We start from the raw sequence: 23110 nt of genomic DNA on the forward strand, positions 1-23110 counted from the left end.
GGCTGACGCCGGGGGGGGGGGTGCTGAAAGGCAGGAGCAGAGCAGGTGGGTTAGCAGAGACCAAACCCCCACTGGGGAGATAGAGAACATGGGGAGCCCTTTGGGTGAGGTGTATAGAGGAACCGACCCGGGGAGCCAGGTGTCCAGTTTTCGAATGGAACACTTGGTCGAAAAGGGACTCTGGCAGTTCCAGTCAGCACCGCCGACCAGGCCATTAAAAGTCTGGCTGGCGTCACTGCAGAGCTAAGGTAGGATAGTCCCTACCTGTCCTGGCTCTGCGCTGCATCCCGGAAGCAGTCAGCAGGCCCGGCTCCTAGGCGGGGAGACCACAGGGCTCCATGCGCTGCTCCCACCCCGAGCACCATTTCCGCACTCCCATTGGCCAGGAACTGTGGCCAATGGGAGCTGCAGGGGCAGTGCGTGCGGGAGAGAACAGTGTGCAGAGCTGCCTGCCATGCCCCTGCCTAGGAGCCGGGCCTGCTGGCCGCTTCGAGGGCACAGCGCGGAGTCAGGAAAGGCAGAAACCCCCAGCCCGGCCTACCAGTTCTGAGGTCAATCCCTCTCTCTTTGAGGAGTCTAGAGGGTAACCCAACATTGGCCTTTGAATGGAAACCCAGCAGCAAGCTCAGCTCTGAGGTGGCTCAGAGGGGCCGGCGTGGTTCCAGAGTCCACTGCAGCCTTCCCCTTGATTTCAACAGGCTTTGCACCAGGCCCTGGAGTACACAGAAACACAGGAGAGGTGCCATGTTCTGCAGCTGATGCGTCCACTGGGGGATAGTCTCAGGACAGAGGCCCAAAACCCGACACACACGCATACACGAAGAAATTTCTGCTGGGAATATCGAGCTGTGTCCAGCCACTGGGTCCCGCATTGGCTGCAAAACCAAACCTGTAGCCCAGGAGATGCCTTGTTTTGGAGAGGGATTTGAATCATACGGAGTTGAACCACAGCGGCATGTTTCCTTCCCCTCCACACACCCACACACTGAGTCACTCTGGCCTGTGGCAGGCAGCGCCTGCTTTTCCGCCAGCTCCTCCAGCGTCTCTGCTCTGGCCTGCCCAGCTCGGAGGAGGCAAACGAGCTGAGCTGTGAAGGACTGGGGCTGGAGGTGTCCTCCAGGGAAAGGCCCCTGAGGTAGCTTTGTACAGTTTGGTGATCAGTAGAAAACGTTAGAGAGAGAGAGAGAGAGACCTTGTAGATTAGATAGATAGAGGGGGTGTCTGGAGATAGATAGATAGATAGATAGATAGATAGATAGATAGATAGATAGATAGTCAGTCTTCATGGTGAGGATGGCCAAGCAGTGTTGGGCCAAGGCCAGGAGAGTTTCCTGGCTGCTCCAGAGGGGACATGGGTTTATGGGGTCCTGCAGGATTCAGGGCCCCTATTGCCAGTTCTCTCCTCCTGTGCAGAGAGCCAGACCCCAGTCCTCCCCAGGCAGGTGGATAAACACGCACCCTGGCAGGGCAAAGGCAGGAAAGTGTCCAGCTCGAGGAAGCCGCCAGCTGGTTGCGCTGAGCAGCCGGGGGAATGGCAGAGGTCACAGGAGACGGGATGGATGCAGTGGGGCTCAAAGGGGTGACGCCGGCCACAGACCCAACCCTGCTCTTTCCAAAGCTCTTCTCATCTGCCCATCTCTGGGCGTTAAAATACATCATTTCCAGAGTGGTCCCGGGCCAGGCCAGGCGGCGGTTTGGCAGGGTGGCTGCTGAGTAAATCCCCATTTGCCTTGAAAATGATGCGGCAGGCGCTGGGAGCCAGCCGGAGAGACGGACCAAGCGACCAGCCAAAGGCACATTGCAAGGGGTGCGACGGCACAAGGATGCTCCCAACCCTCCTTCCCCTCCTCTGCCAGGGCTTCCCCATTCCCCGCTCCTCTGCTGTCTATGCAAACATGGGCAGACTCAGCAGCCCATCACGCCAGAAACCTCCACCAGCATCGCTTCCTGGGAGCCGCATCCCCACAGCTGGAACATCGGGGCAACCTCTGGAGCCCAGCCCAATCCCTCTGGGAAAGATGGCAGCATTTAGGAACAAAACTCACCGCCACGAACAACGAGGTTAAGGGTCCAGGAGAGCCAAGCGTGAGCAGGCGTGTAGGGAGGGTGGGAACCGTCCTGAAGGCACCTGCTTTACCAGCTCCCGATTCAGACTCAGACGGGCTATTCCAAGCATCGGTGTTAATATCGCAGGCAGGTCTGGGAAACGGCCCCGAGCCAGATCCTCCCAAGAGTTGCATCAAATTGGTTTTGAATCCACACCCTGAGCCGCGCATGGAGGTGGAGCAGCGTCACAGACGGTTTTGAAATCCAGGCTGGGCGTCTGTCTACACACTCTGCTCTGTGAATTATGGTGGGGGGGGGGGGGGCGGAGGGGCAGCTCTCCGGCCCATGTTATCCCAGAGGTCAGACAATGTCTGCAATGGTCCCCTCTGGCCATCAGTGCTTCCATGAATCCCCCAGCACAAGGCGCTCCCAGGAGGGTGCTGGACTCTATTTACTGAGCACAAGCTCTTCGGCTGGGCGGGGGGGGGTCTCTGGTGGGCGGGAGAGAATCGAACCTGGGTCTCCCATATCCCATTTGAGTGCTGTAGCCACAGGGCAAATCGTTATACAATGGGCCCCGGGTGCTGCGCCTCCAGCCCAGGACCAGACGCGAGGTGCGTTCGGAGTCTGCCTACCAGCTCAGGCCCCGCACAGAACCATCTCTCTGCTCCCGGCCCAGGGGCACCCAGACACAGGGCAGTGACGTGGCTGCCCAGGTCAGTTTAGGTGCCTACAAGGCTCAGCGGCGTTTTGTGGATCCTAGTGGAGCCAAGACTGGGACTTAGGCCCATAAACCTGAAACTCGCTTGCCCAAGCACTTTCCTGGCCCCATTTTCTGTGCCTCCTTTCAGGGGTGACCAGCACTTCCCTGCTGCCCTGGGGAGTGCAGATAAACACATCAACCACTGTGAGATCCAACCAACAGCCTGTTCCAAGTGCTGTACGCCACTCACTCTGCAACGGGGCAACGCCAGATCAGACGGGGAGAGCCCAGGACTATATTCCTGTATAACGAGTCTTTAAACAAAAGCCCACAGGTGCCGGGCTTGCTGTGCTTCTGGTGCCCCCCGCCCCAGATTTGTAAACTAGTTAAAACTTCCCAGATGAATAGTTTCAAGAACTTGTGAGCTGTTCAGCTACTCTGGTACCAGCGGCGCTGAGGGACACACCAAGGAGGGAAGAGAGAGACAGGCTCATCACACTATGGAAAAAGCTCACCGGCCATTTCTGAGCTTTTACAGCCTTTGAGAGGGTGGTTCAGGGCTGGGGAATGAAGTGTCATTAAACCTCCAGAGGTTTTCTTACCTGGAGAACACAGGGCTATGAAACTACCCCCCTTGGCAAACAAAAAATAACATCAAATAAATCCCAGCTCTTTAAATAATGCATCATAAATAAACAGAAAACAGGCACAAATTCCTGCAGCTGTATACAGCCCTCTGGAAATGCAGCTGCTTCTGACACAGGGAGAGGATCTTGTCTGCAGTTTTACCTTTAAATAACTGATTTAAAGATCTCTTTAGCCAAATCCAAGTCCAAGTCCAAGTCCAAGTCCAAGTCCCTGTCCCACCCCCACCCTGCATTTGAATCTGGTCTCCCAATTAAGAAGTAGGTTAAATCTGTTGTCAATTTCCTTATCCGGAAGCTGATTGGTCCCCTCAGGGGCGTGGGCCAGGCCAGCTGTGTTATAAAAGACCAGCTCAGGGGGTAGGGAAAGATCTTGGGAGATCTGAATATTTTCAGTGCTGGGGGAGTTGTGGAAAAAGTGAGAAGGGATGTTTTAAAGAGGGAAAAACCAGCTGCCTTTGTTTGTGGTTGAATCCTTTATAAATAGCCCAGGCGGATGTCTCTGGGGTGTAGCATTTCAAGGAAGGATTTTAATGCTGGTTCTCTGCATGCAGGCTCTTGCTCTGGGTAGATGAGCAGCCTAGGCCCATAGCACATGACAACTCTGGTTTTCAGATGAAGCTGGACAGGGGGAGATGGGGACTAGTTCAGAGCTTGCAACCCCATAGGGTGGGATTGGAGTTTCTCCATCTTGTAGGAGATTTATGGATGGACTGACTTGCAGGGGAGGTGTCCTGTTTCCTTTGGAGGGGGGGGTTGCTATGTCCTAGGCACTTTATTGAACCGGTAACTTAGCCCACTTGCAATCAGGACACTGGGTGCTGCACAGGGACTTACCCAGGGCTTCATTTGTTTTGAAAGAGGTGTGGGGCTCAGGCAGTTTTTTAACCTTCCTAACTATGGTGACAAGCCCAGAGGCCCTGGGGTGCTGAACAGCCAGGCCCAGGGCTCAGGCCTGGCACAAATTAAGCACCAGACTGAACTAGTTTGAAGGCTCTTCCCCTGAAATAAAAGCCTCTCTCAGCAGCTCCATGTAGCCAGACTCTTTCTCTCCGCTTCTGCTTTGCTTGGTAGCGCTGGGTACCAGGACAGGTGCAGGGAGCGTTGTGACGAACTAGGAATGTTCTTAATGTTTGAATACTGTGTTGGTGCCTCAGTGTCCCCTATGCAGTTCTTAATATCTAGGTGGTGGGATAAGGGTGTGTGATTGCTACAGAGCAAAGGGCCAGTGCACCTAAATGCCTGGCACTCTGTCTCCTAGCAAATGATGGCCTGGGCGCCCCCCCCCCCCCCGCCAAGGTGCCAGCTGAAGGTGTTGGAGACAAAGGGATCAGGTGACCTCCTGGCCCGGGAAAGGGGCTGAGCAGAGAGGAGGGGCTGGAGGGGTTGTTAGTCTGGAGCTGGCTGGGGACAAGGAGTGAAGTGCAGACGTGGGAGTCTGGCTCACTGCCCCCCAGAATGGACCCGTCCGAGGGTCCAGTTCGCGGTACCTACAAGCTCTGTTTTAGAGCATGTTCCTGTCATCAAATAAACTTCTGTGTTACTGGCTGGCTGAGAGTCATGTCTGACTGCGAAGTGGGGGGTGCAGGACCCTGTGGCTTCCCCAGGATCCCGCCTGGGTGGGCTCGCTGGGGGAAGTGCACGGAGGGGCAGAGGATGCTGAATGCTCCAAGGAGAGACCCAGGAGGTGAAGCCGTGTAAGCTTCTTGCCATGAAGAAGTCTGCTCCAAGGGAAAGGAGGCTCCCCAAAGTCCTGACTGGCTTTGTGGGGAGCAGTTCCAGAGCATCGTCCGGGGAACTCTGTGACAAACGTGCAGACTGAGCCCTGAATAGCTTGTGAGCTTACTGACAGGCGTGATAGACAAGGCTGTGATGGATCCGGGGGGGGCAGGGAAGGTGATGGGTTATGGCAATGCAGTGATGCAGTCACCTGGTTTAGGCAGACATTTGCCAGGGGCAGCTTACCCCCAGCCCCTGGAGCTCAGTTCCCTGCATGCCCTCTTCACCTTCCATCCCTATCTCCCCCCCACCATGTCCTCTTCACATCCTGAGCCATGGAAGGTTTCAGCAGCAGGTGCCTGTCCCCTTCCCTCCCCTGAAAGATCCTTGGCAGCTCTTCCTACGCGAGGGAAGAAGGTTATTTAGTGAGGACTCAGTCCAGCTTTCCTGCCTTCTGGCCTTTCCTCAGCATGGCGCAGCTCGTCTCCGTTCCCGGCTCTGATGCCGTGGCAGGAGACTGGTTGTTAGCAGAACTCGGGTCCATTCCAGCCCTCGGAGGGAGTGGGGTCTAGTGGCTATTACAGCCAGGGGCCAGTGATCAAGAAAACGAAGCTCCTGGCTCTGTGTAATAATAACTTCACCAAGCCAGAGAGGGGGCTCACAGTCTGGCGTTTGAAACCACAGATCTCTGTGCAAGCCCAGGTCAGAATCCACCCCGCTGAGATTAAGCCATGAGTTCCGCCTAGTTTTAAGAGGTTGTGGCACAATCAGCAAAGGCTCTGCCTGTTCTCCATGGCTTGTAAAATCCTTGACTGTGCAGCACTCTGGGGTTGCTGCCTGCCACCCTCCGCCTCAGAGGTGACTGCATTTCAGTGGCGCTTGGCGTCCTACAGCACTCAGAGCTGCTCAGGGGGAAGGGTGTTGTATAAAAGCAACAGATTCCCTACCCCTGGCTGGGGCGGGTAGGAATTGGGCAGTGTCCCTTTAAATAGTCGGGGAGCCCTCCAGAGCTGCTCACTATGTTCTAGTGCAGGCACCCCCAGAACCGAGCAGGGCAGCCGGGGGGACGTGGAGCTCTTGGACCCGGCTGCGTCCCTGGGAGAGCACAGGCTCACAGACTGTCCAACGCCAGCCCAGGGCTGGAATCTGAGCTGGCCGCATTCAGAGTAGGACTAAGGGGGAAATTTTTCCAAGAGAGAGTCATTACCTAGAGGGTCGATTTCCTAAGGGTCAGGCAGTGGGGGTTGGGGAGATTCTCCATCACTGTCAATTTAAGAATCCCAATGGGACGTTTTCCAAAAAACTCTGCTCTGGGAATTCTGTGGGGGCTGTTCTCTGGCCGGAGCTATGCAGGAGGTGGTTTCACAGATGAGAGGATCACAATGGTCCCTCCTGGCTTTGGCATCTATGAATCTATGCCCCCGAGGCAGGCAGGTGCCTGCCCACCCCCACCCCACCCCCGTGTCTGTGAAACCAAGCCAGTCCCACATTCATGGGGTCGGGCTGGGGGAGGCGAGTTCAGTGGGGTTGGCACCACCCGGGGTGTTCTAGCCAGGTCCAGACACCCTGGCCATCACTGGGGTATCTGGGAGCCTGCTGGGAAGGGAGGGTGTGTGAGGACCGGCCTGGCATGTGAGGTCCCTGTGAGTCGGATCAGACGGGTTTTCTGCCCAGCACATGGTTTAACCCCCTCCCTTCTCCTCCTGCCACGGAGGTTTCACGGGCATGACGGGCTGTGTCAGCAGCCTCTGGGTCAGGTGGGAAACCAGGGGTGTTACGAGGGGGAAAGGGGAGCCTGCCAGGGGCCCGATCCCAGCCCCTGCTCACGAGACACAAGGGAAACCTCTGGCTGAAGCATCTTTACTGTGCGTTGACCTCGTTCACACACAGCAGTCATGCAGGGCTGCTCAGGGTTCAGATCTTCCGGTTCCTCTCATCGGCACACTCCCGGAAGAACTCGTCGCACAGCTCGGCGGTGAGGGCCAGGAACACCGCGTACTCCTGGAAATCCAGCTCCTCGTCCCCGTTGGCATCCAGATTCCCCATTAGCTTCTGCAGGCCACTTTCATCCACCTGATCCTGCAGCGGGGGGAAGGGGAGAGACACGGGCGCCAAATGCAAAATCTGCGCAGCTCGGGCCCAGACCCTGATCAAACAGGAAGCCAGGCTGATAGATGGGGAGGGGGAAGGATAGTATAGTGGTTACTGCACAGAGCTGGGAGCCAGGACTCCCAGGTTCTATTACTGCCTCTACCTGCTGCATGCTCTTAAGGAAATCACTGTCTGTGACTCAGTTTCCCCATATGATACTTCCTTAGTAAAGAGCTACGGGTTTACAGGCCACATCAGCTGCTATTGTTATTTGGAAACCACGTTGGCTGCATGTCTGCTTGACGTCCGTTAGCTCTGAAAGCATCAGGCCGAGCCTCTGTGATCCAGCCCTGGAGTCCCCCACCCGCATCTCCCTCCACTTACTCCGACAAAGCTGGGCAGCTCCTTGAGGAGCAACTCCTTCATCTCCGCCTTGCTGAGCTTGTACCTGTCCCCCTCCTTGCTGGAATACTTATGGAAGGTGCCCACCAGCACCGCGAGGGCCTGTTCCAGTGGAGACGCCATCCCGCCACCAGCAGATCTGAAAGGGGGTAGAAAAGAGCTGCCGGAATGACTCCAGGTCTTTCAAACCCACCGTGCAGCGCAAGCCGAACGGGCCTCCACCCCCTTAGCCAAGAGCTGGTTCGAAGGTGAGGTGATCTTGCTTTGCGAGTACGCGCGTGAGCCCAGGCGCTGCTTTAACAGAACAAGGGACCCCAAGATCCACTGGCTGGAAACTGAAACTAGATACATTCAGCCTAGAAATATGGCACCAACTTTTAACCCTCTCTGAGCGGGTCTCCATGCCCTGGAGTCACTGAATCAAGACTGGGGGCCTGTCTCCAACCAGCAGTGCTGGGCCGGATGCCGAAATCCCCAGGCAAGGTTCTGGGGCCGCCTGATCCAGGACTAGCTGGTCCCTTCTGGTCAGAGAATCTATGGATCTATAGACAGCAGGAGTGCAGGGCTTGGGTGAGAGCAAATGGCACTTCGGAGGGGGGGGATGATTCTCCAGCCTCCCCCCACGAGGCCTTGCAGAACCCCCACTGTGCTCTGGGGCACGTTGATGGAGCTAAAACGACATTATCTGGTGACCTCGCCGTGAACCCTGCCCCTCTGCCAGGAAATCGACTGAAAATGTGGCGTGCCAGGCTCATAGCCTCGGGAACGAGACAGACAAAGGGAGGCAAAGCCCAGCCCTTAATGCGTAACCCTGTCCTGGGGGCCATGCCAGCATCTGACCGATACCAGGGCAGGTCTGGCTTTTCCTGGCGCTTTGGCAGCGTTCGTCCTGCCCACCGAGTCCCACTGAACTGACCTCTCTGGGGCTGGCTCCGGGGTTCTGGGTTCTTCCTGTTGCGGGGGTGCCCAGCGGCTAGGGCCCTGCGTGGGTTTCATCCCGTTCCCACTATTATGGCAGTGGGTCCTGCAGGACCTGGGGGATCCCAGTCCTGCTGATGGGCCCAGGGAGAGTGCAAAGCAGCAATGGGGCTAGAAAACCCTACATAATTCCCCTGCCTGCTTCATGCCTTCCTTAGCAGAGCACCGTCCCCCCGCTTCCTGGGAAGGGGGAGGCCGTATCCCCACCTGGGGGCCTGTGGGGAAATAGAATGGTGAAAGACAGGCTCTGGGTTACGTGACAAGTCAGTGGCGAAGCAGGGATTCGAACCCAGGCGTCCTGGGTCAGGCTGCCCCGCTGGGCCTCTTTCCCCTCCCAGCGCCAGGTGTGAGAGACGCAGGCGGGGATTTCTGCTACACTAGGAAGCAGAGCCTGAGCTGATGGGTCAGAACCATCCCCAGCCCAACAGCCCCCCTCTCCCCTTTGAACTCTGCCAGCTGCTCCGGGGCATGGCTCTGTAGCCCGTGTCTGCAGCTCTGAACTCAGCCCTGGTTGCCCGTCTGGAGTGGGCTTTGCACAGCTGGACCCAACCCCCTCACTCTGCACCTGCCAGGGAGTCCCCACGCCTCCGTTTGCAGCCAGCTACGGAGCCAGGCCGTGCAATGAAACCAAATAATCCCCAGAAAACTTACCAAGCCAAGCAGAAGGGGGATCTGAGCAACAAGGGAGGGGAATGGAGGCAGGGGAAGTGTGGCTCTCTACCCAATAGGATGCAGCCTGCTTTCTCCAGCAGCTCTGGGAAGAGCAGACCTGTAAGAACCTGAATTCCACTTTAAAGACACCCTTTCCCCAGGCCAGCCTGCGGCGCGGCCTCCCTGATCTCATGCCTCCCGCTGGCTCTGCCAGCTGAATTTCCAACTTCAGCACCCAGCGTCTCTAGTTCAGTTGTGTCCCGTCCTTGGGGAGGGAAGCTGGGTGGCTTGAACATGGTTAATTAATGTCCAGGAGGTGCGTTGGACCTGAATAAATACTGCGAGTCATTTGTGGTTTGGAGCGAGAATTGTCAGCTGAAAATGCAGGGATCACGCCTCATTCTGGGGCGGATCCTGCCCCCTCACACACACAATGACACCCAGGCCTAGCAAGAACCCCAGATATCACCCACAAAATTAAAAGGAATTTTCCCCTTTGGGCTCTGTGGCTTTTCCTGCTAACCAGCACAGGCCTGCCGCCTGCTAAGGAGGCCCTGGGCGTGGGAGCTGAAACCTGTCTAGCAGGTATTGCAGAGCTGAGCACACCTGGGTAACTGCAGCCACCCACACACACCTGAGCAGAGCCCCAGCCCTGTGAGCTCCGCTGCTCCATGGGCCAGGAGGTAACGTGTAGAATTGCTCCCTGGAAAAGTTATGGGACAGGAATTCAGACCGACCCCAGATTCGATTCCCAGAATAATCAGTTGCCCAAATGCAAAATGGGAACTAGACTGCGCAGCCCAGGGTACTGCAGAAACGGATCTGGGGCTATAGGGGGTCGCTGGCTCTGAGTCCACGTGAGCATCATTCCGGGAGTGTTAGATGTGAGACGTAGGAAGTAATTCTTCCGCTCTTCTCAGCTCTGATCGGGCTCATCCGGACCAGTGTCCAGATCTGAACCCTGCGCTTCGGGGATGGGGGGGGCGCAAACTGGAGAAAGCCCAAAGGAGAGCGTCTAGAAAACGGCCTACAGGGAAAGACTGCAAAATTGGGTTTGTTTAGTGTGGTCCGTGGAGAAGAGAAGGCTGAGGGGGGAACAGAACAGGCTTCAGACATGTAAAAGGTTGTTACAAAGAGGTGGGTGATAAATTTTTCTCCTGAACCACTGGGGCCACGCTGAGAAGTAACGGGTTGAAATTGCAGCAAGGGAGATTAGGAAAACCAGCCTGTCGGGGTCATTAAGCACTGGCACTGATTCCTGGCAGAGGCTGTGGAATCTCTGCCACTGAAGGGTTTTAAGAGCAGGTTGGACAAACCCGTCGGGGATGGTCTGCATAATACTTAGTCCTGGCTGAGGGCAGGGGACTGTACTAGTCAACCTCGCGAGGTCCCTTCCAGCCCGACATTTCTATAATTCCAGCCTCTTCAGCCTCTGAGATTCTCCCAGGGGGGTCTCATCCCTCTCGTGGCTCAGGGGACGTCTCCTCTCCAAGCCTCCAGCTGCTTCCCTGCTGCAAACAGCCCTGGCCTTGCGTCCCGCATCAGCCCTCAAGAGTTTCAGCATCTTAGAAGCGGCAGATCCAGGGGCCTCTCCACTTGAGTCCCTGGCTTCCTGACCCCGTCACCCGCTCAGCATAGCCCGGACGCCTGCCTTCGGGGCAGGGCTGCCCTGTGGCTTTGTGTCCGCCTGCCTTGGGCCCCTGCTGCTCTAGCTCGTGGCTCCGGGAGGGGCTGATGTGTGTTTTAACCGACACTCGGTCTGAGCGAAGCAAGGGGTGGATGACGAAACTCAAAGCCCTGCATGAGCCTCCCGCCTGCTGCTTGTGAGCTCTCGAGACAGCTCACGTGGAAGCAAAGCAGCCTGGTTCATCCGTGGAAGGCGACCTCCGAACGTTCATCCCACAGCTTAATGCACAGCGGGGAGGCACTCGGCTCCTACAGGGGAAGAGCCTACAGGGAACTGAGCAGTGCAGGGAGGCTTTAGCTGCAGGGCTGTGCAGCTGACCAAGGCCTCAAGAGCCACCGAGAATGCAACCCAGCTTGGAGAATTCAGGGTTTTCGTTCCAGGCTGGCCTTGCACAGCCCTTCGCACGCATGGTCCGCCAAAGCTCAGCACCGACAGTAGGGTGGCCAGAGGTCCCGATATTATAGGGACATTCCCGATTTTGGGGTCTTTTTCTTATATAGGCTCCTATTACCCCCCACCCCATGTCCCGATTTTTCACATTTGCTGTCTGATCACCCTAACCGAGAGCTTTGCAAGCCGAGTCAGCCCGCAATTGGGCCATATGGTTCGAGTTACAGGCGCGCCGAGGCTCTGCTCAGAACATGCAGAGCCCAGCGTGTGGGGTCCTTTTTTTTTCCTTTTCTGCTTGCGTCACTCGGAAACAGCTTGAATGGTAAGGCTCAAAGTTTCCAAAACAATCGCCCCGGGCTGGGACGCAGCATGGGAAATCCTAGCCCGAATGGAATTGGCAGGGGGAATTGATGACTAATTTTAAAAGGCTAATTAGCCAGGAAGTTAGACCTGAGCCTTCTCTACCATGGCCACTGCTCCCTCCCGTCATTATCGGCTGGATTCTGACAGGCTCAGATGAGACTCTGGGATCACAGAGCCCTGGAGACCAGCACAGAAAATCTTGCCACTGAGACACACACTGGCATAAGCATCTTTAGAAAGACTTTTATTGAAAGCCCAGGTGATTACACTGGAAACAAGGGGGCTACGGGGGGGGCTGAGGCTCAGGAATCCCGGTCCCGCAGGCATCTGGGGTCACTTCTTAGGCAGCTGCTTCTGGCAATGATCCTTGAAGAAGTCATTGAAGCCCATGGCCACGCAGGCTAAGAAGCAGGCGAACTCCTGGAAATCCACCTCGTTGTCCTTGTTAACGTCCAGGTCGTTCATGATCTTCTGGAATTCAGCATCGTCCATTTGCTTCTGTGAGAAGCAGGGGGAGAGGTGCTGGATTAGCTCAGGGGCTGCTTCTATGTGGGGTCCCTGCCACCAGCAGGCTGCACATCGGATGCTCAGCCAGTCAATGCTAGAGCATCCCAATATCCTGGCTACCTCCCTCCCTCCCCCTAACCACTCACTTGGGTGGTTCAGCTGCTGGCACCAGCAGCTTCAGAGGAGGGTGCAGGAAACCCCCAGCTGGCCGACCTGGAACAGTCCACCCAAGAGGCTAAGATTTATAGTCTAACTCGTGTAATCCCGGAAGCACATGGTTCATTAGCCCTTCCAAAATATTCACCCCCGTGAATTGATTGTAGTCTAGTTAAACTAGGAGACCGTTGGCTCTGGGACCATCACAATGAGCCCCTGATCTGGTGGAGACCTTGGGGTGCTAGCACCCTCCAAACGTTAAATCCTGGTGTGTCTTCACATAACCCGGGCTAACCGCGTTTGGCTCTTTGTGCCTCTCTACTGGCTGCACCACATCTGGAAGGTCGAGTCTGCTCCTGCCTCCGGGTTAATGGGCTTAGTCTGAATCTGGGAGCGTGAGCTGAAAGTCCCCAGGCTCTGTCTCCACACGTGACCAGTGCAGGGGCCTTGTTAAACGCAGACTAGGGGGCCCAGCTCTTCACGCAGGAGAGTGTCCGGCATTTCTGGAGATCTCACTGAGTAGTTCTGATTGCATGAAAAGACCAACCTTTGTGGCAATTTGGAAAGCATCATAATTTGATTAATCCTTGAAACAGGCGGATTTTGGGTATTGAACATTTTCCCACGGAGCTTTTCTTTTTTCACTGTTTTTTAAATTTGATAACTTTTGAAAATGCAAATTGTTTTATTTCCAAAATCAACAGGATTTCTTTTGGGGAGGGGAGAAGTTTCTCCAAAAATGAATATTTTGATCATTTAAAAAAGGTCCTTTTATAATTAAAAAAAATTGTTTAAACTGACCAATCAGAGTTAAGAAACAAAGAGAGAAAGGAAGAAAGAAAGAATATTTGTCAGAAATTTTAAAAAATCAGAACATTTTTGTGCAAATGTCTGGTTTTGAAAGCTGGGCAGGTTTCACCATAAACACTACTTCAACCAAGACATTGTGATCATTTTGATTCTTCTCCCTGATATTCACCCTAACTCTTTCTTCTCTTAATTTCTTCCTGCTGCAATTGTCTGTAGATCTCCCTGAGGGCTTTGAAGTGGTGCCCATCACCACAGTATCTGAGCGCTTTGCACATGAACTAGGACAATAGCACGGCCCTTCATGGCGTCTGTGGCTTCTCTTCCCATTCAAGTTACTCTTCTCTACGCCATGCTAAGGGCAGATGGGACTATGACCATCTGGCCTGGCCTTCTGCATAACCACAGACCTCTACACAAAGCAGAGTGGATCAGAACCCACCTCTCCCTCTGAAAACCAGAGCACAAGCCTTAGACCAACCCACCACTGGTAAATAATTCCTCCCCGCTCCTTGATTGACACCCTTCATGGACAGGTGTCACATTCCCCCACCCCCTTTGAGAGGTCACCCAACATGTCTCAGTGTTTCAGTCTTTCCCTGCACAGTGGCACTTACGCTCTGGAAGCTCGGAAGCTCCTTCGTCAGCAGCTCCTTGAGCTCAGCCTTGCTGAGTTTGAATTTGTCACCTTGCCTCGCCGAGTATTTGTGGAAGGTCGAGACCATCACAGCCAGAGCCTGCTCCAGGGGAATTGCCATCCCGGACTGCGCGTGAACCTGAGAAGCAGAAGCAGGAGGCGCGGGTTAGAGGTGGGGAGGGGAGCAAAGGGAAGGTGGGAACAGAGTCATCCTCGAGTGCTGGCTGCCCCTCGCCCAGGCTCACAGAATAGGAGGGAAGATGGTGCCTGGGGTGTCTCAAACTAGCTCCACCATCTTGGAAAGGGATTTGCACCACTGGATGCAACATCCTCCGTCATGAGGAGGAATGGCCACAGCTGGAGTCCGGGGAAGGGCCTTCACAGCTGGCGAGGGGCCTGGCAGCACAGCTGGAGACAACATCTGGGTGAGGGCTGCAGCAGACACTGACATGCAGCCCTGGCCTAAATCTAGAGCCACCTGCCCAGGCAGCTATGGACAGGGAGCCCCGGGAGAGCCGCTTACTGAGATCAGTGCAAGGGCTGGCAGGCAAGGAGCAGAGATGCTGCCGCACAGCGGGAACTTGCCATTTATACTCTCCTAGCCCTGCCACCCAAATCCCCGTCAGCTTTCAAAACAGCCAGTAACACGGGATCTCATCCCACAGCGACACCCTCCCAACCAGCCCCGCTCTGCAGTGAGTGAGGAAAGGAGATTCGCTCCTCGCCAGTTTCACCCACGCCCCGGGTTTGCCTAACGAGCCATGTGATCTCATTACCAGGGTGGCTGGCTCTTCACTTGGGTCACTGGGCCCCTGTGCCAGCAGGTGGGGATGTGGAATTGACCAGGCTGAGATGCAAGCTGACACTTGGGCGCGGTCTCTGGGGCGGCAGGGCGGGGAGGCCGAGGTCAGCTCAGGCCAGCCAGTATTTTCCTCACCCTCCCCACCTCGCTCGTCACCGACCCGCCGCGGGGCAGGGGAAGGAGGGTCCAGCAGGCAGGGTCTAACCTGGGCCGTGGGACACCCGGGCTCGGTTCCCTGGGCTGCCGCAGACTCTGTGGGTGACCTTGGACCAGTCTCTGCTTCTCCTGGCGCCTTAATTCCCTGCCTGCAAAATGTGGGGGGGGTCTCTACATCACAGAGTGAAATCCCGGACTGACTGTGAGGGGCCCGGCTGCCGTGGCGGGGAGGGGCCGGAGGAGCGGCCCGTGGCTCTGCCGCTGTCCTTAAGGCTGCGTGACCCGTAGCCCTGCTAGCCACAAAGTGACCGTCCCACCCCCATTGCTCTGCCTGCGGTTCCCCTTTAGGCCCGTGTCACAGGGTCCCCAGGCGATGCTCTGGAACTGCTCCCCACCAAGCCAGGCAGGACTTTGGGGAGCCTCCTCTCCCTCGGACCAGCCTGTCTGCAGGGCAAGGAGCTCCCACGGCTTCACCTCCTGGGTCTCTCCTTGGAGCATTCAGCATCTGCCCCTCCATGCGCTTCCCACAGCGAGTCCGCCCCAGCGGGGTCCTGGGGAAGCCACAGGGTCCTGCCCCCCCCACTTCGCAGTCAGACGTGACTCTCAGCCAGCCAGTAACACAGAGGTTTATTAGATGACAGGAACACGGTCTAAAACAGAGCTTGTAGGTACAGAGAACCGGACCCCTCGGCCGGGTCCATTCTGGGGGGCAGTGAGCCAGAACCCCATGTCTGCCCTCAGCCAGCTCCAGACTGAAACCCCCTCCAGCCCCTCCTCTCTGCTCAGCTCCTTTCCCAGGCCAGGAGGTCACCTGATCTCTTTGTTCTCCCACACCTTTAGCATCTCCTTGCAGGGGGGAAGGGCCTGGCCATTAGTTGCCAGGAGACAGAGGGTTGGCCAGAAACTGAGGCCCCCCCACCGTATTCAGAGGAAACATTAAGAACAGTCCCACTTGTTCACAGCCCGTAGGTGCTATGCTGGCGGGAGCAAGAGCCCCTGGCTGCACGGCTGTAAGCCAGGCTTCGGTTCAGGCCCAGCTTGCCAGTTCGCAGGGATCAGAAACGGGCCAAGCTGCCATGGTGCAGGAGACCACATGATTTGCCCCGCGTGGCTTCTTCCAGCAAGCCCAGTTCCTGCTCTGAAGGCCTCCTGGAGCGTTTGCAGACAAGGCAGGAGAGCTTGTGCCCCACTGAGCTTCAAGAGTACAACCAGACATGCCCCAGTGTTTCGCTGCAGGCCAGCTGATCCCCGGGCGCTGAGGCTTGCAGGGAGCTCATTAGCTGTGGCTGACGGACGAGGCCGTGGTTACAGGCAAGGGAGCCAGATCTCACTGGCCCGGGGGAATCTCCCAGCACAGAGAGCTCGCAGCAGCCAGACGGGCAGGCAAGGTCTCCAGCATCAGTGCACCGGGGCTGCCGGATCGGACATGGGGCCCCCTTCTCAGATATAACACCCGGGGCAGATGGGGGGGTGCTAGTGCCCACGTCTCCCAGACTCAGCCCCTCGTGTCCCCAGTCCCCGGGAGGACCATGGCCTGACGGGACCAGCGCTCCAAACGGCCCCTAGCAAACGTCTTGCTCTTGAAGGCGCAGTTAGCCCCCAGTTCCCGGGCCCCTGGCAAGCTGGGTGACGGGGGCGGGGCGCCCAGGGGCAGCTGGGCCATCTGCCACCGTTTGCACATCGCTTGGCTCTGGGAGCAGCAGTGTTTGCCGAGCTGCGAGGCCGCTATTGTCACTCCTGTTTGCCCAGCCCCACAATAGCAAGCGGCTGTTTGATTAGAAGGTGGCGGCCAGGTGGATCCCATGCACCTGAAAGGTGAGCTGGGCTCTCCGGGTCTGCCACAGGGCCGGGCGCAGGGGCTGAGTCATAGCCAGGGCACCTCTCGGGGCAGGATCAGGTGGTTCGCGGGCTGGGCCCGCAGTAGCTTCTTTTCTCACCTCTCCGTCAGCGGTTTGAAGCCAGCCAAGGCTGGGTAGTGAGCTGAGGTGTCATAGCAGAGCCTGGGAGACCCCCTCAAGGATCAGCGTTTCCTGGGTTTTCAGAGCAGAGGGAACCAGTAGCCCATCTAACGCACAGGCCCAGCCAGAGCATTTCACCCGTTCACCTCGATTCTGAACTCCTGGACCCGGCCTCAAGCCGTGGAAACTCCACCCCAGCCGTGAATCCTCCTCGTGCCTTGTTGTTTTGTGAAATCTCATAAGTGCGGGGCGGAGGGGGGGAGACTGGCCTTCAGGGAGAGAGGCCACCAGACAGAGGGTCCGGCCTGGGCTTGGGCCTGGTGGGCCTGGGCCTGGGGAGAGCTCACCAGGGCGTCACTCGTGCCCTACCTGCACTAGTGTTAAAGAAAGGACATGGGACTCCAGCACTGACGTGCAGCAGCCGTCAGCCCTGAAACTCACTAGAGGTGAAATCCCCCCCAATGCAAAGACTTATGTCCTGCTTCCACCCAAGCTGCCCCTGACTCCAGGCCCTCGCACAGGGGAGGGAGGTGTGCCAGCGCCTTCACCTCCCCGTGACTCTGGAGGCCCTGGGGAGGGAGGGAGCAGGAAATTGCACGCTTGGTTTGCATGATCCGGAGGTGGTTTGATTTCTCAGGGATGGGTGGGAAGCCACAAAAATTGCAATTTGCATCCAAGCTGGGTGTGCTCAGGGGAGTTATGCTGTCGGTGTGCTGGGCGAAATTCACCACTGGACATGAGGGGCGGGGGGCAGGGCGGGGGGCAGGAGAACCACAGGAGGCCTGTTTCAGCCCTTCCTGGGGGATCTGCTTGGCAGAGAGGAGAAAGCCGGGGTTTATCAAGGACGCTGCTGCTCCCGGGGGATACAGTTCAGCGGGATCCGCACAGCTCCTTGGCTTTGCAGCTGCATGAGGAGGCTGGACTCTCACGCTGCTCTGCAGGGCGCGTGGGGGCATGGGGACTGATGGCATCGTCGGGCATGAGGGAGTGACCCAGTGCAGCAAATTCTCCTCCATCTGTCCAGTGCCCAGCGGCGCCCCCTCCGCTCTCACACGGCACGGGGATGGAGGCGGTGCTGAGTGCAGGGGAGGAGGAGCAGGCAATCAGAAATGGCCTCAGCTGTGGAGATCACCCCAGGATCTGCACCTTCCCAAGGCCTGAGGTGGCTGGGTCATGGGTCCTGGTTCTGCCCTAAAGGGAGCCAGTTTAAAGTGTAGGGAGCCCGTCTCTAGCTTACCTGTAAATGGGAGGCCCCCTTGGCAGCCCAGCTGTGCCCCCCCTCAGCCCACCTCTCTGACACTGATCGCCGCACCTGAGCAAATCACTCCCAGGACGCTTTGCATGACAGGCTCTGGGTCTGGGTGTGGTGCCTCCAGCTGCCCCCATACAGCCTCCTTCCCTTTCATCCTGGGGCTAACAACCGATTCCTGCCCAATGGGACCCAGAGATCCCATTGCTAGAGCCACGTTCCCTCGCACGCACGAGGCGCTGGGGGCTTTTCGTTCAAACCCAGGTGGAGACGCTTCCTCCCAGAGCCGCGGGGATCTGTGCTCCCCACCCAGGGGATGCGCTTGCTTGGCTGAGACAAATCCTGTGGTTTAAATCAGCCCCTGGATGCACAACCAGCTGCTCCCCACACGCATAGCGTTCTGCATGCAGCCAGCGTTGGCCCCTCGCCCCCCACGTCTGCCTCCGGCACACCCGGCATTCCCAGGGGCCTATCTTAGAGCCCCTGCACTTCCCAACCCTGCGGGAAGGCGACTGCCGGCCCTCAAGAGCGAGACCGCTAGCCACAAGCCAAGCCCTGCCGTAACGGGGGCCGGCTAAGTGAGAGGGGAGCCTGCGAGCCTGGCAGACGCGGTGCCCAGGGTTATGGCACTGGACAGATGCTCCCCCTGTGGCTGGTGGATGGAGACCGTGAGCGCTCTGGGGCAGGGCCTGGCTCCCTCTAGCCCCCGGCACAGAAGGGCCCCAGGCTGTAGCCGCCATGGGGACATCCTTGGCCTCTCTGCTGAGACTGCGACCAAGAGGGGCAGTTCCAACCTGTCTCTCTGAGGCGCTTGATTCCCGCTCTTCCCTCCCCCTGCCCAGACCCATTTCATTCAGGCCACCAAACTGGTGACAAATCCCCCCCCCGGGGCCCCCCAACACAGGAGCAAAGTCAAGGGAGCTCCGGGGAGCGGAGACTCAGGCCCATGGTTGTTACCGCTCTGGGCTGGATTTGAACCCGTGGCCTAGAGGCGACTGGCTCTTCTCTGGTGCAAGCAGCAGCACTTGGAGCCTCCGTGCCCCTCTGTGAGCTCAGCTGTTATGAGAGCAACCAGGAAGGGGACGGCAGCGCTCAGCAGGGAGCAGCTGCACCGAGGGCTGAGAAAACCCAGCGAGGCTCTCCGCGAACTCAGGCGCCCGCAGCCTGTGCCAGTGAGCTCCTGGCCTCTGCCCGCACCAGGGAGGGAAACACGGGGAGGTCAGGACTCGTGCATTCCCCTGGCGCGGACAGAGGGGATCACAGCGGGGGAGGGCTGCTGGAGTCCGGGGCAGGGGCGAATGAGGGTAACCTGCAGAAGGCACATCACCGGGGCAGGTCAACTGCGGTGCAGCCATGGCATGATGAGCCGTTTGACAATGGTGCGATGAGCCATGCGACGATGGTGCAATGAGCCGTGCAACTGCAGTGCTTGTACCTTGCACTCTCCTAAGCGCTTTAAGCAGGACCGGCGCTAGGGGTTGGAGCACCCTAGGCGCATGGCAATTTCGCCGCCCAGCGCGCTGGTCTGTGGCTCCGGTGGAGCTGCCGCAGTGGTGCCTGCGGGAGTTCCACTGGAGCAGCGCGAGCAGCCAACCATCCGCAGGCACCACTGCGGCAGCTCCACCGGAGCCGCCTGCCACCCCCTCCGGCAAAACGGCACCCACCAATTATTCTGGCGCCCTAGGCGATTGCCTAGGCTGCCTAAATGGTAGCGCCGGCCCTGGCTTTAAGCCACATTAGCTGGCCCAGCCCGAGCCTGAGCCCCTGCCCCCCCCCACACACACACACCCCTTTGCCTGGTGCAACGAGGTTCCCACAGCAGGCGGGCAAGCGACACCACCTTGCACTAGGGCGTGGGAAGCAGCAAGCGCCCTGGGTTGAGCTGCATCCTACCCAGCCTCCCCTGGGGGTGTTGGGGCGCAGGGTGGCTCCAGCCTGGCCCAAAAGCAGGCACAAGAGAGGGGGCCCCAATCAATACAACCCCGGGGTAGCCTCCCTGGGCCGGGCCCTGTCCATGAGCTGTGTCCCCCGCAGCGCTCAGAGCTGCTCCAGGCAGCAGGAACTGCATTGGAGAAGGCTCTCGCTTTCACAGGGGCTACAGCGGACCCGGGGCAGAGAGGGACGGACGGGGCAGAGAGGGACAGACGCTGGGCACGAGCTGGCTGGCAGGAGAAGTCTTTGCAGCCACGGTGGGGAGGTGGTGTGCCGGGATGGAGAGGGACGCTGGAGAAGACAGAAGAGGGCTCCCTGAAAGGAGGGGACTGCAGAGGCCAAGACTCTTGCGCCGAGAGCAGCCAGAGAAGAGGTGGGGTGCTGGAGGGGTTTGAAAACCCAGACCCCTCCAGAGCCAAAGCTTGTGGGTCTCTCCAGGGGCTCCCCCACTGCACAACCCCTCCCCCTCCGCCAACACCCAGCCTCTCTGGCATCTCGCCCCATGTGCCAGGGTGTGGTGCCTCCGGGGGGTGGGGGACTCTCACTCCCTGGGCTCCCAGCAGCTCAGATCCACTGAGGCTTTCTGCCCCCCATGGTGCCCCTGCCCAGTGCCCCAGAGGACACACGCACCCCACCCCTGAGAGCAAGGGATGCCCAGGGCCTGGCCTGGCAGCCTCGGCAGGGGAAGGGGCACTAGGCTGGCTGCCAGCTGTTGGCCAAGGGGCTGAGGGTACCTCGCAGCAAGGTGGTTCAGGGAGACTCACCCCACGTGCCAGCCTCCTGCACAGGGCACAGCCAACACCTGGCAGGGAGTGAGGGATGCTGGACAGAACAGGCTTTGTCTGGTTCCTGGGCACTGGCTGGTCCTGGTGCAGATGGGTCCAGCAGGCCGCCCCCGGAAATCGCTGGGTGAGAGAGTGAACGTTCCTGTGCATGTGTGAGTGTGTGTGTACTGCATGTGTGTGTGCATGTGTGAGTGTGCGAGTGTGTGTGCGTGCATGCATGAGTGTGCATGCCTGCGTGTGCACTGCTTTGGCAGGGCTATAGCAGGCTCCATTCTCCTGTATGCAACACCCCACCACCACCACGCACAACACTACGTCACCCAGCTGCTGCACGCAACCCCCCAGGGATCCACAACACTCCCCACAAAGAGCCTGGGCTGTGGACACACAAAGAGACACACGCCCAGCACACGCATAAAACATGCCACAGTCACGCTCAGCCGGCAACGCGGCCCTGGCTGCCCTTTGTCTCCCACCGCCCGGGTCCCGAGCCAGCCGGGGGCTCTGGTGCCATCCCTTGGCTCCGGGCACTTGGTGCTGAGCACGGGAGGATAAACCCAGCTCGGGAGCCAGCTCTGCTCCCAGGCGGCGGGGGCACATTGCTCACAGCACCGGCCCGGATGCCTAAGTCCCACGGAGAAGGGAGGGGGAGGTGACTCCTGCGACTCTTACAAATGGTGGGGGGCTGGTTGGGGAAACCCATCACCCTGCACCCCCTAGTAGGGGGAGCAACTCCCCCTTCCTTGCCCCCCCAACAGATACTCAGAGTCCTCCCCCCCATCCCCGGTAGGGTCTACACAGAGCTGCCTGGCCCATGGAAGGGAGGGGTGTTGAGTGGGCCAGGGCCCCAGAGAACCAGCCCCCCCACCCCAGAAAAAGGGGGGGGGTTGGTAGGGAAATGTGCCCTGCCTGATGCAGCACGTACTAGGGACCCTGTGTGCTGGCACGGTGCAACTGGATGGGACCTGGAAAGGTGGCAGATCTGGGCAGTGCCACGTTCCAAGCTGCCCCCGCGACTCCGAGCCTCCTCCCGCCTGGTGTGTGCTGAAGCCCCTGCCTGCCCCTGCCCCTCCTCCCACATCTGCTGGATCCCCACCCCAGGGCCCGCCATGAGTGCTGGATTCCCCACCACCATCACGCTGGACCCCCTGCCCCTCCCTCTCCTCCCCAGGTCTGCTGGATTCCCCCCCCCACGCAGAGCCCGCTGGATTCCCGCCCCCAGGGCCCGCCATGAGTGCTGGGTCCCCCCCACATCATCACACTGGAGCCCCTGCCCCTGCCCTTGCCCCTCCTCCCCGCGTCTGCTGGATTCCTCCCCCCCGCAGTGCTGTGTGCTGCCCCCCCACCCCAGTGCTGTGTGCTAGATTCAGGCGCTCAGCTCAGTTAGCAGCAGCGTTCGGCACCGCCCCGGCCTTGTGGTTTCCCTGGCAGATTCCAGGGCAGTGACTCAGCCGCCCTGGCCCCAGTGTCAGGAGAGGGGCCGTGCCCAGCCCCCTCACTCTCTGCACAGCCAGTCCCCCGCCCCCAGCTCATGACTGCCCTGGTGCCGGAGGCAGAGGTGCCCGTGGGGCATCGGCGCTGGGGGTGAGCGAGTGCCCACAGACACGCCTGGCGGGTAGCAGGTGCAGCTGCACCTGGGTCCTGGGGGGGGGAGGCTCTGCCAGGCGCCTGCCTGGGGCAGTGATGCCAGGGCTCAGCCCGGAGGGTCCACACTCTGGGTGGGGCAGGGCCCCTGGTCTGCAGGGGAAGCTTCGTCCCAGCTCCCCACCAGGCCTGTGCTCTGCTCACAGCAGGGTCTGTTGTGGGGGGGGGGGGTGAAGAGGGGGCAGCCGGGGGGGGGGCAGCTCAGGCCCTGGCTCCAGCCCAGGCAGCCTGTGACTCTTCCCGCCCCAGTGGAAAATCCCCAGCAGGACACCCCAGCTCTCCCTGGCCCCCGGCCAGCAATGCGGGCGGTGCCGCAACCCAGGGCCGGAAACTGGGGCTGCCGCTCTCGCTGCTGGGCTCTGAGACACGCGACCCAGGAACGCCCCCTCCCAGGGAGGGCCCGATCCCCCCTCGCCAGATTCCCCCCCTCGGCCCCTCCCAGGATCAGACTCCTCTGCCACCGCACACACACACCTGGGCCCAATTTCTGGCAGCCTCAGCACAGAGAGCGAGGGCTGCTTGGGTCCCCTCTTGCTGCCAGAGGGAGGGGCCCTGCAGGGCTGGGCCAAGGTGCACGGGTCGTACTTATGGGGTGCACAGCTAGACTCACAGGTCGGGAGTGAGGGGCACCGGCAGAGCTGGGGGGACTCAGTAGGGGGCGCCGGGCTGCAGGGCCAGGAGGATCAGTAGGGGGTGCCATGGGGTCAGGGGGATCAGTAGGGGGCTCCGGGCTGTGGGGCAAGGGGCCAGATGAGCTTTACAGCGCACGTCCTGCCCCCTCCTGCTCATTCCAGGTCTCTGGC

General features: G+C 58.9%; 2 protein-coding genes across 5 annotated transcripts; both read right to left on the bottom strand.

Annotated features, from left to right (window-relative positions):
- Window positions 1-6968: 6968 nt before the first annotated feature.
- Window positions 6969-9738, bottom strand: LOC127038436 (protein S100-A2-like). The gene is made up of 3 exons (XM_050931045.1): window positions 9235-9738; window positions 7588-7744; window positions 6969-7191 (listed from the first exon to the last, which is right to left on the bottom strand). Exons 2-3 carry the CDS (start codon window positions 7726-7728, stop codon window positions 7027-7029), a joined length of 306 nt encoding a protein of 101 aa, XP_050787002.1. The 5' UTR covers window positions 7729-7744; window positions 9235-9738; the 3' UTR covers window positions 6969-7026.
- Window positions 9739-11975: 2237 nt separating this feature from the next.
- LOC127038438 (protein S100-A4-like) lies at window positions 11976-22819 on the bottom strand. Of its 4 annotated transcripts, none has more exons than XM_050931048.1 (3): window positions 22782-22819; window positions 13762-13920; window positions 11976-12172 (listed from the first exon to the last, which is right to left on the bottom strand). In XM_050931048.1, the coding sequence occupies exons 2-3, from the start codon at window positions 13900-13902 to the stop codon at window positions 12008-12010; spliced, it is 306 nt and encodes a 101-aa protein (XP_050787005.1). In that variant the 5' UTR covers window positions 13903-13920; window positions 22782-22819; the 3' UTR covers window positions 11976-12007. The 4 variants fall into 4 exon arrangements, with proteins under 4 accessions (XP_050787005.1, XP_050787004.1, XP_050787003.1 ...); XM_050931047.1 differs by lacking the exon at window positions 22782-22819 and adding an exon at window positions 20643-20707; XM_050931046.1 differs by lacking the exon at window positions 22782-22819 and adding an exon at window positions 18904-18982.
- Window positions 22820-23110: the final 291 nt, after the last annotated feature.

This window comes from Gopherus flavomarginatus, chromosome 20 (assembly GCF_025201925.1).
Source record: "Gopherus flavomarginatus isolate rGopFla2 chromosome 20, rGopFla2.mat.asm, whole genome shotgun sequence".
Classification (NCBI taxonomy): domain Eukaryota; kingdom Metazoa; phylum Chordata; order Testudines; family Testudinidae; genus Gopherus; species Gopherus flavomarginatus.